Source organism: Dermacentor variabilis, chromosome 6, assembly GCF_050947875.1.
Source record: "Dermacentor variabilis isolate Ectoservices chromosome 6, ASM5094787v1, whole genome shotgun sequence".
Taxonomy (NCBI): domain Eukaryota; kingdom Metazoa; phylum Arthropoda; class Arachnida; order Ixodida; family Ixodidae; genus Dermacentor; species Dermacentor variabilis.
The window spans coordinates 1,241,507-1,258,209 of NC_134573.1; the positions used below are offsets into that span (position 1 = coordinate 1,241,507).

The window sequence follows — 16,703 nt, forward strand, 5'->3', positions numbered from 1 at the left end:
TATATTGAACTCTTCCGAAATATTTTTGTCAAACACATGTATTTTTAACTTCCTATAGCGAACGCAGTTTGGCATAAAACGGATATAACGAACTTCGCGACGCCAAGCCCTACCTCACTTTAATAGCAGGCGGCAGGCTTCGTTGTACTACAAGTGTGTTGTGCGGCGCAGCAAACGTTCAGGACTACCTCGCAGGCGCTGACAGCGCCACAGATGCCACGTCGTCATCGAGAGTTGACATACATACAGTGTTGGGGCCGATGCTTCAACGAAAAGCGAAAGACTTTGCCTGTATCCTCGCTGCCGAAAACTTCGTCGCCAGCTCTGGATGGCTGCAAAGGTTTAAGGCACGTTATGACATCGTGGGCAAAACGATTTCTGGCGAAAGTGAGACGGCTAACTGCGAGAGCATCAGAAAGTGGTTGGAAGAGGAGTGGCTGCAAATCCTTGCAAAATATCAGCCCAAGGACATCTTTAATGCGGACGAAACAGGCCTATTTTGGCAGATGCTACCCAGGCATACCCTTGACGCACGTGGAGAGCCGTGCCATGGCGGGAAGCAAGGAAAGGCCTGGATCACTGTTTTGCTTGCCGCCAACATGGAAGGCACTGTGAAACTGCGACCCTTCGTCATAGGGAGATTTAAAACCCCAAGATGCATGAAAGAGTGCCGCGTACTCCCCGTAGAGTATGCTTCCAACAAGAAATGTTGGATGACGCGTGAACTTTTCGCAAAGTGGCTGCTTGCTTGGGACTGCGAGCTTGTGCGCGAGGGTCGCAAAGTTTGCATCCTTGTTGACAACTGTACTGTGCACAACACAGATGTCGCACTCAATAACATTGAAGTTCGCTTTCTTCCGCCTAACTCTACAGCCAAGCTGCAGCCTTTAGATCAAGTCGTCATCAGGGCTTTCAAGGCAGTTTATAAGAGGAGACTGATTGGCACTCTTCTCGTGAAGCTTCGTATGAAGCAAGACTTGAAGATCGACCTGCTGGGAGCAATCCAGATGCTTAAAGCGGCATGGGACAGTGTGAAAGGTGAAACGATTGCCAACTGCTTTCGGCACGCAGATTTTGTTCCACCAGAGGCCCATGCATCAAATGACGATGGTGACGATCCCGACGAAGCAGAAGCAGAGCTCCGCGAGCTCGATGAGGCCTGGAACGATTTTTCGCGTTTTGTTGGTGACATGCCCGCAACAATGACTGTAGAAGACTTCGTAGGTGGCGACGACACCTCAGCGACCACGGCTGTACTGACGGAAGCCGAAATCGCTGCGGAAGTCTCTGAACATCCCGCAGACGAAGCTCAGGCTGACCCTGTAGACGATGAGAACATTCCGACTTCACAAGAAGCACTTGCTGCATTGGATTTACTGCGCCGCCACTGCAGTGCTATTGAGGGCAGTGGGTTTGCCCTTGTTGAGTGTTTGCAAACTGTGGAACAGGGCGCGATACGGAATGCGATCAACACCAAGAAGCAGGCCGCGATAACGCAGTTCTTTGTGCCTAAATAAATGAACGTGACCCAAGTAAGCATCGTTCGAGTTGCTGTGCCTTCTCTGATTGAATTTTGCTCCTCTTGCATGTATTTTTTACGAAATTTTATATTACGAATTATGGATATAGCGAACTAATATCCGACTTTTTAACTGTTCGTTATAACGAGGTTTCACTGTATAAAAGCAAAAAATGCATAAAAACTTCTGCAAATCAATCAATGAACCAAGGACGCGATCGGGGATCGTTAATCGGAGCGCGCGGTCAATTGCGCCGCACGCAATTAGCGTAGGCCGCGCCAACTTCATGCGGCCGATGAAGCCGGAGCAGTCTAGGTAAATCGCGCACAGTGCAACCGAATGCATGCTCCGAACAGCGATCCCCGTTTGCACCCCAATCGTGGTGCAGTAAATACTCACTTGAAGCTTCACACAAAGTATTTATTTATTTGGTTGAAAGTACTGCAGCAGTGCAGCGTTATTGGCAGCTGTGTGCTTAAACATGGAGTCCTCAACCTAGTCTTAACGATCCACAAGCGAAGGCCGATGCCCTCTATTACACCGCAGTAGCGGCTTAGAAGGGCCAAAGCAGCCAAAGCCCCAGTTGTAGTCGGGAGCGGGGCAACATCAGTGCTTGCAGGATCAACCTCGGCAGTGTCTTCATTTGGTCGCTACTTCTGCTGCGATTTCCAGGCCCGTCAATCGAAGCATTTTGAAACAACATCGTCAACAACGTATTAAGTGGCGTCTGCTGGGGGGGCGTCTGTGGTTGAGCCCTCAGGGAGTGTGGTGCTGGTGCGTGTTTTTGTGGAAGCAAACCACCAGTTCTTACGAAGCATGGCAAGCGCAGAGCGAATCACCAAGGATGAGTCTGCGACAAATGCAATGCGTCGTTGACATCAAATTAGCCAAGCCACCGCGTGTGCATGCCGCTACGTTCAAATGGCGCCCTCAGCGCGATCGATGTGTGCACTTATAGTGTGCAGCAGTCGAGAACGCCCATCACACCATCGCTATCTTTGAGGGCGTTGTGGGAAAACTCTCTCGTTGCTGATAAGATGAAGGATTAGCGGAAGTTCGTCACACGTTTTGCTTTTCTGACGAGCGCACAACCACACAGTTTTCTTGAGTGCGCTTACCTAGTCGGTTCGATTATCCTATGGATGTAAATGCAAATATTATGTAAGAGGAGGAACATTTGAGACTTGCGAAATATTCTCGTGTATGCATTTTTCTAAGCCTTTGAACTATGTGTATAACAATGCATCAATATTGCCATTCTTATAAGTTCGTTTCCTATTTTTATTGTTGTTATTCATAAATAAACAGTACATATATACTGATGCAAAATATCTTTGTTTCTCACTTTACGGTCACCCTAGAAAAATTACGGCGATTTCTTTTTTTTTTTGAGATAGGTCCCTCTGAAAAATTTAAATCTGTAATAAAAAAAATCTACCCTGGACGGTCGCATATGGCGAAAGAAATCAATCTTAAAAAGGTGAGTGATGCCCAAATTTTGGTAGGGGTACCACAAAGTATGAGAGAGAAGTGATTGAAGCATATCGAATGCAAAAACACAGTTACAATCAGTGTTTGAGCATACCCTCCTCATCACTATTGGGCAAAGAAGTGGCTTATTTAGAAAAAATGCTATCATTAGGATGTGTCGTACCACAATGCTTTTATGACTGCTTGTTTATGTATTATGGCGCATGTGCGCTTTGGTTTCCTTTCCACCTTTCATTAAACTCTGCTGGTAGTGTGCGGTTGTGCAGTGTCTCTCCTCTTGTGTAATCGTCTTCGAAGAATAGTTTTAGTCATTCTTTGAAACTAATCATACACTGTGAGCTATGGTTATCGCTTAAAAATCTTCCTGGGGCAGGCTGCAAATTGGCATTTTATACGGGAGATCACCATCGCAGCGCAGCAAAAGATGAGTGCTTATCCATGTTGTCATCCCACATCTTTTACCGGGCGAGACTATGTCTTCCTCCCCTTCCAGTCGCACAGTTTTGTCCTCTGCGACAAAATTGATTTGGGCAAGTTGGTAACTCATCATTTCGATATATAACAGCTCTTAAAAACAGATTGAAAGCTCAGATGGTGGATGCAGATCAGAGAGAAAACAGGGATAGCCAGTATTCTAGTTGAGAAAGAAATGGAGCTGGGCTGACCATGTAATACGTAGAGTAGATAACCAGTGAACTATTAGATATACAGAATAGGTGCCAAGTGAAGGGAAGTACAATGAGGATAGCAGAAAATTAGGTGGGATGATGAAATTAGGAAATGTGCAGGTGCAAGTTGGAAACGGCTAGCGCAAAGAAGGGGTAATTGGAGATCGCTGGGAGAGGTCTTGGCCCTGCAGCGCACATATAAATAGGCTGCTGCTGCTGCTGCTGCCGCTGCTGCCGCCACTGCCGCCGTATTGAAATGTTTTTTTTTTTTGGCCCATAACACTCCAAGTGTTGCATCTTAGGCTATGTGGAAATTCATACTGTGCTGGGGTGCACTTTAGAGAGAAGGACAGAGACCTGACCCTTCTCTGGATCGCACAGCGCCGGCGTAGCAGCAGTCGCTCGCTAGCACTTTCGCAGCAGCCCTAACAGTCAGAGCTGTGACCCCTAACCCGCGGTTCTTAGTGAGAGTAACCTCGGCGGGTTTAGACCAGGGGGACAGGGTGAATCTCGACTTAAGGTGTTTATTCACCTTAAGATACAAGTATCAACAAGTGCCAACAGCAACCACAAATACAAATACAAAACCACAGTGGCGGAGCGTTCCCCACGTGTGAGGCGAAAGAAGCTGCACAATGTTGGAACCACAAAAAGGCTGATAAGAGTTCAGCTCACCCAGAGTGGATCCGCGCTCGGGCCCTGGGGTGGTCAGTCGCTCACAAAGGCTGAGCGCAGTAGGGGTACGGCGTGCGGCGGTCTCAGCGGCTGAATAGAGATGTGGCCAGTCGCAAGCTCCTCAGCCGAAAAACAAAGATGCATCGGGGGATTAACGCTTCTCCCCGAGCGGCGGAGAGAGAGTCTTCCCGGTTCCAAGAAAGGGAAAGGAGGGGACGGGGTGCCGTAAGCTGTGGCGTTGCGCCGGGTGCGAATAGCAGAGGGAGCAGCAAACGTGCCCTCTCCCCGCTACCCTCCGCGTGATAACCGCGTGACCTCTCCAGAGATATCGGGATGCATGTGCGATCCCACAAGCTGAAGGAATATAGCTTTTCCTGTATTCATAATCTTTGTGCTTAATCTTTGTACCACTTGGTTTGGTGCAGCTGCCACAGTGCTGTCGGCCGACCGGCTCACCCAGGAGGAGGTGCAGCAGCTGGCAGTGCTGCGCATTGCCTTGTCCTACTTCTGCCTCAGCCGTCGTGCTTCTGCTGCTGGCGGTGCCTTTGGCCCATTGCTTCAGCTGCTGGAGGAGGCAGCTCAAGGGCTCGGCGCATGGAGCATCCAGGCAGTACGTCACGTTTATTTGAATCTGAGCTGTGTCTTAAACAGCCTGTCGCAAACGAGTCTTCTTGCTCAGGCATTACAGGTGCTGCGGATGCTGCTCGAACGGGCGGAGCTATTGACTGAGGCCGAGCTGTTCTCACTGGTTGATGCACTCAGGTGTGAGGTGTTCTGGCTTAACTTGCATGCCTGTATATGTGTGTGCGACTTGCTGTGCTGCTTACGAGCACATTTTTCTTGCAGGTTTCATTTCATTTTATTACCATACGCTGCGCTCGTCTTGAAAATGGCCACTCCTGGTGAGAGGCCCTCACCAGGATTGGCCATTTTCAAGACAAGCGCAGCGTATACATTGCCTGCTGATGGTTATGTACGCAAAATATTGCAGCACTGCGCGCCTGGCTCAGAGCTTAAATTTTAAACCAAACTTTACTAATGGCAAAGCATGCTCGCCTCGCTCGAGAACTTTTTAAAGGGGAAGATGGGTTGTTGAGATAACTTTGTTATTTCTTGATCAAATCTGATAGAACTGCATATTCTCATTCAGTGTGTCATGTTGATTTTAAATATCCGATTATATTTTGCATATGCATAGTAGTTGCCAAAATAATTAATAATGACCTTCTATTGTTTATTGAAACAATTAAAATTTACCTGCTAAAAGAAAGTTGCAAACAACATATAGTTGGATACTAGGGGGCATAAGGATAGCAGTGCTGTAAACAGATTAGAATTTGAACAATTCTTTATTTGTCATATTACAGCCCACTGAAGTTCTGTGTTCACAGTATCAATAATTAGAGTGAATGTAAACGTAAATAAAAATTGAGAGCTGAAAATTAAAAAATCTGCTCTCAGCATTGCATTCTCAATACATTTAGCTTTGTGCTGCAATACAAATAATGCCTCTAGCTGCCCTAGATCCAAAGATATTGATACAGCAAACAAGCAAAGTGACCAAAAACTATGTTTTGAGAAAAATGAGAAAAAAAGAACAGCTTTGCTTACTGCAATGCCGAAGCGTTGCTATTTACATATTTGCACTCAGAATCAACTTGTAAGCCTCGTTGTAATCTGCTTGCACCACTTCAAGCTTAATGATTTTAGCTTCATATATACTATATTAAAAAAATTACAGGTGCACTAATGTTGCCACAAACAGGCGAGCGAAAAGTTTTTATAGAGGTAAACAGACAGCTTGATTTATTCAGGAATATAATAAAGTATTTACATGCTACCAGTTAACCGGCTAGTATGCCCCTAGCACATGCCCCAGCATGTATGGCCTAGTGTAAAACATTTCTTATCGGGGAAAAAAAAAATTGTTGTTTGCCGATTATCGGTGCTCCGTATTTCATGCGCAGCGAGATTGTTCACGAGGAATGGGTTGCATGTTTGGTCGACGTGGCACCACCGCAGATCGCGCATGAGATTAATATCTTTTAATTGGCAAAAAAAAATTCATTTAATGCCGCTTGCCAATTAACGGTGATCCACATTTCGTACACAGCGAGAGAGTTCACGAGAAACAGGGTGCACATTTGGCCGCCGCTCACATGTGGCGAACTTCGCACCGAAGCGGCATTGCCACAGATTGCACACAAGATCACTATCTTTATGGGAAGACCGCAGTCACATTCACCTTTTTCCGCTGCCGCACCGCAACATGAGTTTTGCACAAAACGGCAGAGAATCGCTACTTACGACAACGAAGTGCATCACCAAGCATCCGAGCCAGCCGCGGCCGCATCAGTGTGAATGAGAAAACCTGATTTTCTCTTGGTAGCCGACATTGAAGCAAAGTCTCGCCGTTTTTCTTGTGCTTTCACTTTCTCCAAATCATTAGGTTGCATTAGCAGTGCTGGAATACTGCATGAACACCGGTTGCTGCCAAAAGTGCTTTCATCTGCTAAGCCTATTCCGCAGCCACAGGGGGAGATTCCGGAGTGGCTCGGTACGGGTAGCAAGCTATTATTGGCCTCTTCCAAAGCTATGGCACACTTTCGAAAGTTTAAAACTCCTTTCTTCTTCTGTTTGGTGAATTTATGGCTTGTAGCAAACTGAATTTGACATTGTTTTGTACTGAGTTTCGCGCCCGAGCAGGCTACAGCGAAAATTCGCCAATGGCATGGCATTGTTACGATCACATGCCTCAGTCGACGAATGTAATTGCACATGGACACTACTTTTTCGAAGGTTTTTACTTCATAGCCGTTCAGCACACAGAGTAGCGGTGGCGCGTAAACTAAACAAGAAGAGTTGCTCTTTCAAACAAGACCAAGATGGCTGCAGTCGGAAACTTAGAACGGCAACTGTGCATCACAGAAAAAAGTACTTTTTTGTGCATTTGTCAGTAAAAATACAGCTCGCCGACGCAATATAAAACACCATTATGACCAAAATATTAGCCCAATATGTGTGAAAATTTCTGAGATAATGCATCAGACATTGTAGAAACCAAAAATAATGTTTTCAAAATAAGTGATTTTTCCACGATTTTCCTACGAGTCTCTAGCTCTAGAAAGAAAAAGACGGCCTGTGTAACCCCAGCCTGAATGTGTTGGGCATAAGTCAACGACGCAGTATGCACCCGACATTCTGCTGTGCTCTCACTTCGTCGGAATAGCACAAGCAATGTCAATGCAAGTAACGAGGGAAATCTTCCAACAGACAAAAACTGTTGCAGTGACAGGAGGAGCATTCCACAACGACCAACAACTAAGGACGTGTGGCAGTGAAGGGCTTGGTTATGGGATGAGCAAGAGTGCATACGAGGAGCCAACATAAACTGCAATGTTTTTATGCTCTGGGATGATTACAAGCCGGCCTCGTTTGTGTCACTGTCGCGAGGTGCTGTGATTTGTGGGTGGCTACACTCAGATACTTTAAGATTGATATTAAATATGCTTTATGCTGCATTTGCCCTTGATGTTTTGTAGATGTTGTATGTGTGTGTCCACGAAAATGAATCTGGCAAGTTATCTCCACTTAAAAATTTTGTCTCAGTACTCCTTTAACCCTTTCAGTGTCGATTCTTGTTCTTGGATATTATAGACTTCCATTTATACAACCCTGATGGGACCGGCGAAATTTATTGAATCGTCCGATGGTTTGAATTAAACCGTGTGCAAAACAAAAAAACGCCAAACCCACCACCAAGTTACATGCCATTATGTGCTCGAGTTTAATACCCATGTCACAGGGGCAAACTTAGGTGCACTTTGAGCGAGTGCACTTCAGTGCGCTGAGTGTCATTTCGTCCGCACGCTGCTACACGAGAAAAGTCAGATTGATGGCACTGGCGATCGGGAGTCGGAAAGCAAAGCATGTATTTGTTAACTTAAAGATATGTGTACAAAAATGGTTGGGTATTTTTAGAAACAGCATTCAAAATCAACTTAAGTGCAAGTGAAGTACATTCATTGCAACCTCAATAACAAGGTGAATCATTACGAGCCAAGACAAGACATTGTATTCAAGGCAAGCTGAGAAAAAATGACAGATCCTGTTGTAGCCTGGATCGTGAGCATTCGAAGCGTGCAATGGCAGCACTTATTCATTCGCGAGTGACGCGCTTTTACGCATACATGATGTTGCAACTGGAACTTACTCAAAGGACATCGAGGACTACCTACTTGTGAACTCTTTCATTACCGTTGCCGTCATCGCTAAAGTTTGCTCTGTGTACCAAACAATTGCACAGCCATGAGCCGGCATGGCCGTAAACAACCCTAGAGTGAGAGTAGTCTGCTGTTCTTTTTTTTTTTTACAGTGTTGCACAATTTATTAGCTTGTAACGTCAGCAATTTAATAAAAATGTTTTTAAACATGACTCCTGACTAAGCTTTCAATATTGTTTTACATATTTTTTACTCATTGTTAACAAGGCTACACTCTTCGCCGCTGTGAAGTGAGTTCACCGAACACACTCACTGACGAGTATGCTGTGCAGTAAGTGCCGCTAAGCGTTTCCGTGTGGCAGCCTGCGAATGGCAGTGGCGGCGAAGTCCACTCACGCAAGTGCACTTAAGTTTGCCGCTGTGATAGTGGTATAACATGCCCCTGAATCAAATACGCACCAGCTTTCCATGTGTCTAAAGTAGAAAATTAACAAGAAATGACTCAACGCTTCTAACCAAAGTAGAAATATAATGTGCACCCATCTTTTTAACATGGTGGGCGGTTTTCTGAAGTTGGTTTTGTCACAATACAGCCAGTTGTGCAGTAAAGCGTACGAACACCGTGAAGGAAGTTTTGGTTTCAAATCCAATTGAACCACGCAGGCAATTTCTTGCCCAATTTTCTTGTAAAACAAAAGGTGCCCATTAGAATTGGGCTAATGCTGTAATCAGACATTGTGAGCTACCACTATTGCTTGAGAATGGGCATTTTCGAGGGGAGTCGATGCTTGTTCAACTCACTCACTCCTCTCTAGCTCCACCGAGACAGACACTGACACTAAAGGGGTTTTATTGGTGTCACCACATGGGCCAGGTGCATGTGTGCAGACTGGTAAAGTTTGAATTATCCATCAAATGCCATAACAAATGCTTGGGCCTATAGAAATGCTTAGGTGCCGGCTGGGACCTTTGGTCAAGATCGGATTAACTGCAGTCGAATTAACGAAACTGTACTGTATTATAAAACGAACACTATGGTATATTTTTGGCTATTCAGCAAGATAAAATGAGACATATGACGGTAAATGCACGCTTAGTATAGTCCTCACTAGAGATTGGAGAAGGAATGTTTAGGTCAGTGAACTTGGTGGGACAGGAACGCAGTAATGTACTGGTACGCTGGTGGCACTGAAAGGGTTAAAAACGTTTAGGATGGACTACATTATATGGAATATGTTATGATTTGGCATTATATGAACAATTTCTCAAGTTGTTACGTGGGATAAAAAGGCATGAACCACCAGCTGCAGGCCTGTGCAACTGGTCTCGGAGCTGCCATTGTGACTGTTCTTCTCTACCTCTGACTCCAGCCACTTGTAAGGTGTCTAGAGCCGGATACCTTACGGCATTAAGCCAGGCACCTTACAGCATCCAAAACTCCTGTTGCTGTAGAATGTATAACATTCATTATACATTTTGTAAATGTGCACTTATTGGATATGTTCATTTCGGCTGCTGCTGTTGTGTAAGTGCCGGTTGGCGGCTGCCGATTGCTGGAAGTGCCGATTGGCTAGAAGGAAATGGGTGCCCACAGCCATTGTCCTTCTCGCTTCAGCTCCAGCCAATTGGCGGCAGCTAAAATGGGCAATTCACTAGGTGGGCTCTTACAGAATACCCACCAGTAGGCTAGCAGGTTGCAGTGTGAGGAGAGTGAATGACAGTTTTCTTTTTTCGTAACCTTCCTCCATCTTGTAGGCTTCCACAGAACTGATTTGCCAAATCATCTTTCTGCTTGTGCCAAGATCTGTGATAAAAGTCGTATAGCTGTTCCACCACTGTAACCAATAGTCTGTAGGCAGGTCATTCAAGTAAACTAAAGAAAAAGTAAAGGACCGAAAAAGTGACAGGTTGGTGTAATAACACATGCAAGTATTACGACTCACATGAGGTGAAGGAGCATGCATGATGGGTACAATTACTCATTTGATGCCTAATTTTTCTGCATGTATAAAAAGTGCCTACCCTCCCTAGCGCAGGTGTTATGCTCAAGGAGCTTCTTTCTTCTGATACTTTAGAACTTGCCTGCCTAATGTGTACGTTTGAGCAGGGCACTTAACAGTGTTGAGTGGCACATACTTTTGTTCTTGCAGCGTGTATGACATGGAAAGAGAGAAATGCAGACAAAAGAATGGTACACAAGAACTTGTCCGTATTTCTGTGCCATATGAAGCGCAAGAAGTAGCAGCCCCTTTTATTGTTCTTTTTTTTCAAGTCTGGTGCACTAAACAGCGAGTGTTAACATGGACTAAAACCTCCTCTGCAGGGAGCTGATGAAAGTCCACTGTCGTCAGCTGGATGTGTCAGCTGCCCTGCTGGAGCTTGCAAGACTCTGCGTGCCAGCACTGAACCGCTGGGGGGCTGGCACCCACTCGGAGCTGCGCCACTGCTTCCTGGTGGTGCTTGATGCTTATGCGTGAGGCGTTTGTGATCTGTTTTGAGGAACGGAATGGTGCTACCTGTAGATCAATGAAAAAGGCTCAATTTGCAGCCTAGCATGAAATTGGCTTCAGTGTTTCAAGATGTTAATTAGAATGTCTTGAGGGGCCAGCTGGTTCATGACTATAATGACTGATTGCTAAATGCCCAAAATTGGGAAACAGGACACAATGCAAGGAGAGACACATGGATGCGTTGGAACTTTGTGACGTGAACAGCAGTTGCATCTATGTGACAGCAATGTGCAGCATGCTTGGTCAGGTGCTTTGGATTTTCCTTCTTTTTTCACACTTTCAGTTGCACATTTGTGCATTCAAGCGCATACATGCTAGTGGCAGCCATACCAGTTTTGCAGTTTTGCTGGCACACAGGCTCAAAAGACCAAAGCGCTTTTATGCGCTATAAAAGCGCTCCAAATAGTAAAAAAAGATTTGCGGTAAAGCTACGTTCATTATCAGCAGCAGCCTATTTTATGTCCACTGCAGGACGAAGGCCTCTCCCTGTGATTTCCAATTACCCCTGTCCTGTGCCAACCGATTCCAACTAGCACCTGCAAATTTCCTAATTTCGTCGTACCACCTAGTTTCCTGCTGCCGTCTACTGTGCTTCTCTTCTTGGTACCCATTCTGTCACCCTAATGGTGCAACTATCTTACATGTAATCTGTGCATTACATGGCCTACCCAGCGCCATTTTTTTCTCTTAATGTCTATTAGAATATCATCTATACCCGTTTACTCTCCGATCCAAACCGCTCTCTTTCGTTCTCTTAAAATTATGCCTAGCATTCTTCGTTCCATTGCTCATTGCGCGGTTCTTAACTACGTTATCCAACAAATTTTTTGTCATTACCATTTGACTGCTCAGTTTTTTGTACATTTAGAAATCATCCCATAAAACTTCCCATGCATAATAAGTGCACCTCTGTTTTTGGTTTTCTAAAAGAACATGATGATGAAGCAGGTGGTGCTTCGGTAGAGGAGATAATGCCTGTTCTCGGAAGAGATCAATGACAAGGCGATTATTGAGAATGTTGTCACGACAGAAGATGGTGTTGGGCAACAGTTTATGGTTATTTAATAGCTAAACTAACAAACAGACATATTTAACCTTTCTAAGTCTAAGTAATGTAAGAGCGCTAGACTGAAACTCCATTTACATGATTGTACTGAAGTTTCAGAATAGTGTGCTTCATGTATATACTACGCTTATGATGCTCTGTATAGCTATTGCACTGATTCATACTACAACATACATAGCAACAGTTAAAAACAGACACAGACCACAAAAGTTCATAAAAGAAAAGACGTTACGGCTCCTGCGCGGGAGCCAAAACGTCTTTCCTTTTATAAACTTTCGTGGTTGGTCTCCGTTTTTAACTGTTGTCACGTATATTCTCGACCAGACGGGTTTCCATCCAATTCTTGATTTCATACATGTTTTCATATGTAAAAGTTACTGTGTGAATTATGTAAATTGTATCTTTTTATGTCTTGTGTAGATAAACTTCGCATACATCTTAGTGAAATATGTCTTATGTATAACAGGAATATAGTTATTTGAATATTTGTAAATCTACAATCATTGCATAGGTTACTACAAATATTGCATTTCTAAATGCAAGTGTTTTAATTTCCAAATGAAGGCTGCTGTACGGATGGCAGGAGCTCTGTAAAGCTTGCATTTTCTTCTGTCACTTTCTTTCAATTGTGTGTTGATCGTATAAGGTGAAAGTGAAGACTGATTGATTGAAAATGGTTGGGCTAATAGCCAAAGCTACTGGAGGCCTATTATCACACGCAATTCGCAGCAAAGCACATATTGACCCTTTTCGCGGAAATCCTGTGGGCGCATCCATGTTTGGTCACATGGTGAGGCATTCATTGCTTGCCTCAACTGCCCCCGTAGCTTCCGCATTTACAGTGGGTGTGTATGATGCCATTGGGACTTAGCAAACATCTGCTTCGAGAGATATCGTAAACGGTGACTGGATGGGCGACATGAATCTTTGGCCACAGCTTCAGAGAACATGCAAAGGCGCTTTCAGAGCTGATTAAGCTATGTGCGAATGGCGCAAGCAGCGTATATGGTGCTTGTTCTAAAAGCGGTGCTAAATATGTATTCCAAGCTATCCAAGCATTCCGCTCATGAATTGTATTGGATTAGTGTGTTTTGCTCTTCGTTCTTTGACAAATATTTTAAAGCAGTGGCCTGTCACATTGCTGACTCAGTAAAGCTCCTTGGTGCGGTCACTATCTGATTGTTTCCTGCCTAATCGCTCACAAATGTGCTCAGTTTCGTTAGATTTGTTCTTATTGCACATAAGGCTTGAAATGTGGCCGCTTTGTACATTGTAATACCTTGTAGCAAAGATTCATCGCTAGTAACTCGTTTACTCTTGTGGACCATCACAAAACATTCGGCTTCTACGATTTGTGTGCTATCAGTGTAGTCCGTCATATATTGTGCGTATATGGTGCGCATATATTCGATTGTGCACCCATTGACTTATTGACATGTTGGCAATAGAGTGGGTGTAAGCTTCCTTGCCAGCTGGGTTGGTGTGGGAAGATGCTGGTGTGAAGGGTTGGTGTGCGCGAAACTTACTATGACCGGAAGCGGCACTACTCCCTTTGTCATTGTTTAACGAGTGGTACTTGCTCTTGCCAATGTTCCACGGCTGAAGCACTTTTTTTTTAAGGATATAGTGATACAACACTCGCGAATGAGCAAATTTCGAGGAAAGCCGTACATCTCAAAGTATCGATAGCATGTTTGGACAGCTGCAGCAGCGGCCCATAAACTTGGCCGCAGAGATTCATTCCATTTCTTAATATGCCAGTCACTATTTTTGCAGCCAACTACTGCACACGTCTTCAATCCACATGATCAATCCAGCATGATTGGAGCACAGTGCAATAGCGAAAACTCAGTTGCATTTCTCGCAGCTGATCGCACAGAAGCAAAGTGGAAGCAGTAGTGGTTTCGTATTTGTGCGCTGTTGCTGAGGCCACTTTAGGCGTGCCGCTGAAAGCACTATTTCATTTCTCTAGAATAAACTACTCTGCGAAAAGGGCAAAAAAATTTGGAGGATGCTTAAGCTTCGCCTTTAGGAATAGAACGTGATAGCATTCAGGAATACGAGTGGGCACACGAACAGCGCTACTGGCATAGCTCTTATTCGTTTCCCCTTCATGATGCAGGTAGGTGCACAATTATTATTACAGTCGCCAACTGTTTATTTGGACCTCACAGGGACTGTGGAAATGTCCGAATAAACAGGTCTCCGAAAAAGCAGATTAAGAAGAAAAAAAATACTTTATTTCCACGCATTTATTCGGGCTCAGCAGTAGGCTTGAAGAAATTGTGAATGCGCCGTTGCACACTGTTCCGTTTATGTGCAGCCAGATAAGCCTGAATCTCGGAGAGGGTCGTATGGGCACTATAGGCGGCTGAAAGCACAGTCACTGCTTGTACATGCTCCGCATGCGACGGCAGCATAGCACATGGTGCGTCATCTTCCATCGTCCGGCGGTGCAGTAGAAACCTGACGAGTGATCTCGCTGTTGTCGAGTTCTGCGCATGTCAGTACAGCAGTGTCAGCACCTGTGAAACTGTCAAATGAGACGGTGTCCAGAATCGCAATGCAACCACTGCACAGGTCTTGGCAGAACAATTTCGGCGGCAGTAGGGAGAACATCGGAAGGCAACAAATCCTAGGCCTCCTGGCACCCGCTTGCCGGCATTCCCCAGCGCAGTCTGCGTGGGAACTGTCGGCACTATTCGACACTAGACGCGATGTTTCCGTATGGCGCGTTGGATCACCGCAACCTCAACACATCTCACAGAGTGAACACCACCACGCCATCACGCTGACATCAGTCGCAAAAACCAAAAATGTGGCCTACTCGCAGCATCGTGCACGAAGAAAGAAGCAGATCAGCTGCTGGATTGTCATGACATGGGTTACTAAGCTGAGACCGGAACTGCTGTGGCCACGAACCAGGCAGAAACGATGATGATGAGCGAGGATTTGCAGTAGTGCCACTTCGTGTGGCAGCAAGGAGGCTCTGTTCAAAACATAAATGGCGTTCAGCAAGTCGAACCGTGCACCGGTCAGAGCCGGTGCATGGTGCTCTCGATCGAGTTGGCTTAAGGAGTGCCCGAAAAATCAGACGAGAGGCTGCAAGGTGTCTGAACACTTGGCAGTTGTTATACATTATGCTCTGTGAGGTGAATGGCGGTGCCGCGAAGCAGAGCGAATAATCGAGCATGTCCGAATTATTGGAGTCACAAAAATCAGTCGGCGACTGTATACGTTAAGTGATCTTCTAAGATCACGTTAAGTGATCACTTCAAAGTAGCAGGTTCCAATCTGAATTTTCTGCAGATATTATAACGATTATGAACGGACAGAAAAGCTTAGATACTAAAATTAGTGGAATGAACAAAAGACTAGAAGTCCTTGAAAAAAGAACAAAAACACTAGACTGGCTCATAATCGTTTCCGTTTCGTGATGCAGGCCTTCATCGCTGGGCTTTTCGTCAGGCTGACAACTGATTACCATGCTACGCCACTACTCTCAGACAAGACATCTTGTCGATGTCTTGTCTGACATCGACAAGATGGCAGCTTTTTTGGATGCATCCTTACCTGGCGGGTGTAGTATAGTGTCGCCCCCTGTCAGATTTCGGTGTCGTCGTACATGTGTGTTTTGTAGTTGTTTAGCTAGATGGCGCACCCCCCTTCTGTCATGTGACGAGCTTGGGCCAATCTGGAGGTGTCATCTAGCGTGTGAAGCCTTTATAAGTAATAAACGGCCGTGGGTCGGCCGAGTCTTCGTCCAGTTTTCATCGGGAGCAGTTTGCTCCGTGTCTCCTTCCTGCGCCGGCGCTAGCCGCGCGTTCGCCCGGTCGGGGCCCCCCGCTTGCCTGCCGCTGCCGACACAACAGCGGGCTCGTTCACCCGAGTTCAGCCACATTGTCAACGTCTTCAGTACAAGCCGATGATATAAATATGCCACTTGCACCAGTCAACTTCAGTGGGCACGCGAACAGCGCTAGCGGCGAGGCTCTTAATCGTTTCCTCTTCGTGATGCAGGTTGTTGCACAATTATCATTATACGCTAAGTGATAATTCCCTGTGTCTGCTACTGTTCCCATGCCCACGGTTATTGCGCGAGATGGTATGTGAATGCTTCTCTATGGCTTTTATGCTATTATGCTTCGGTGACACTGAGACTAACCCTGGTCCTCATACTCGTTCCGTATCCCTTTTAGATATCAGTTCCCTCCCCAATGACCCCGCTGAACAAATGAAGGTTCTCTTTGACTTTATTAAAGATGTGCATAACCGCTCACTTCAAAGTAGCAGGTTCGAATCTGAATTTTCTGCTGATATTAGAACCATTAAGAACGGACAGAAATGCTTAGATACTAAGATTAGTGGAATGAACAAAATACTAAAAGTCTTTGATAAAAGAACAAGAACACTAGACCAGTATTAGGAACAACTCGCAACAATGCAAAAATCACTTGAAGAGCTCACTACTAGAAATGAACTGTTAAAATCTCAACTGAATGAACAAGAAGAGCGGTCACGTCATGGCAATTTAATCATTTATGGTAAAA

At 45.2% G+C, this 16,703-nt stretch overlaps 1 protein-coding gene across 1 annotated transcript in view; it reads left to right on the forward strand.

The window, feature by feature from the left end:
- LOC142584535 (uncharacterized) overlaps nt 1-16,703 on the forward strand; it is a 714,262-nt gene that overhangs the window by 438,061 nt on the left and 259,498 nt on the right. The window contains exons 19-21 of the mRNA XM_075694643.1: nt 4,780-4,964; nt 5,034-5,116; nt 10,901-11,050. Coding sequence (XP_075550758.1) covers nt 4,780-4,964; nt 5,034-5,116; nt 10,901-11,050 — 418 coding nt within the window. The remainder of the gene's footprint in view (nt 1-4,779; nt 4,965-5,033; nt 5,117-10,900; nt 11,051-16,703) is intronic.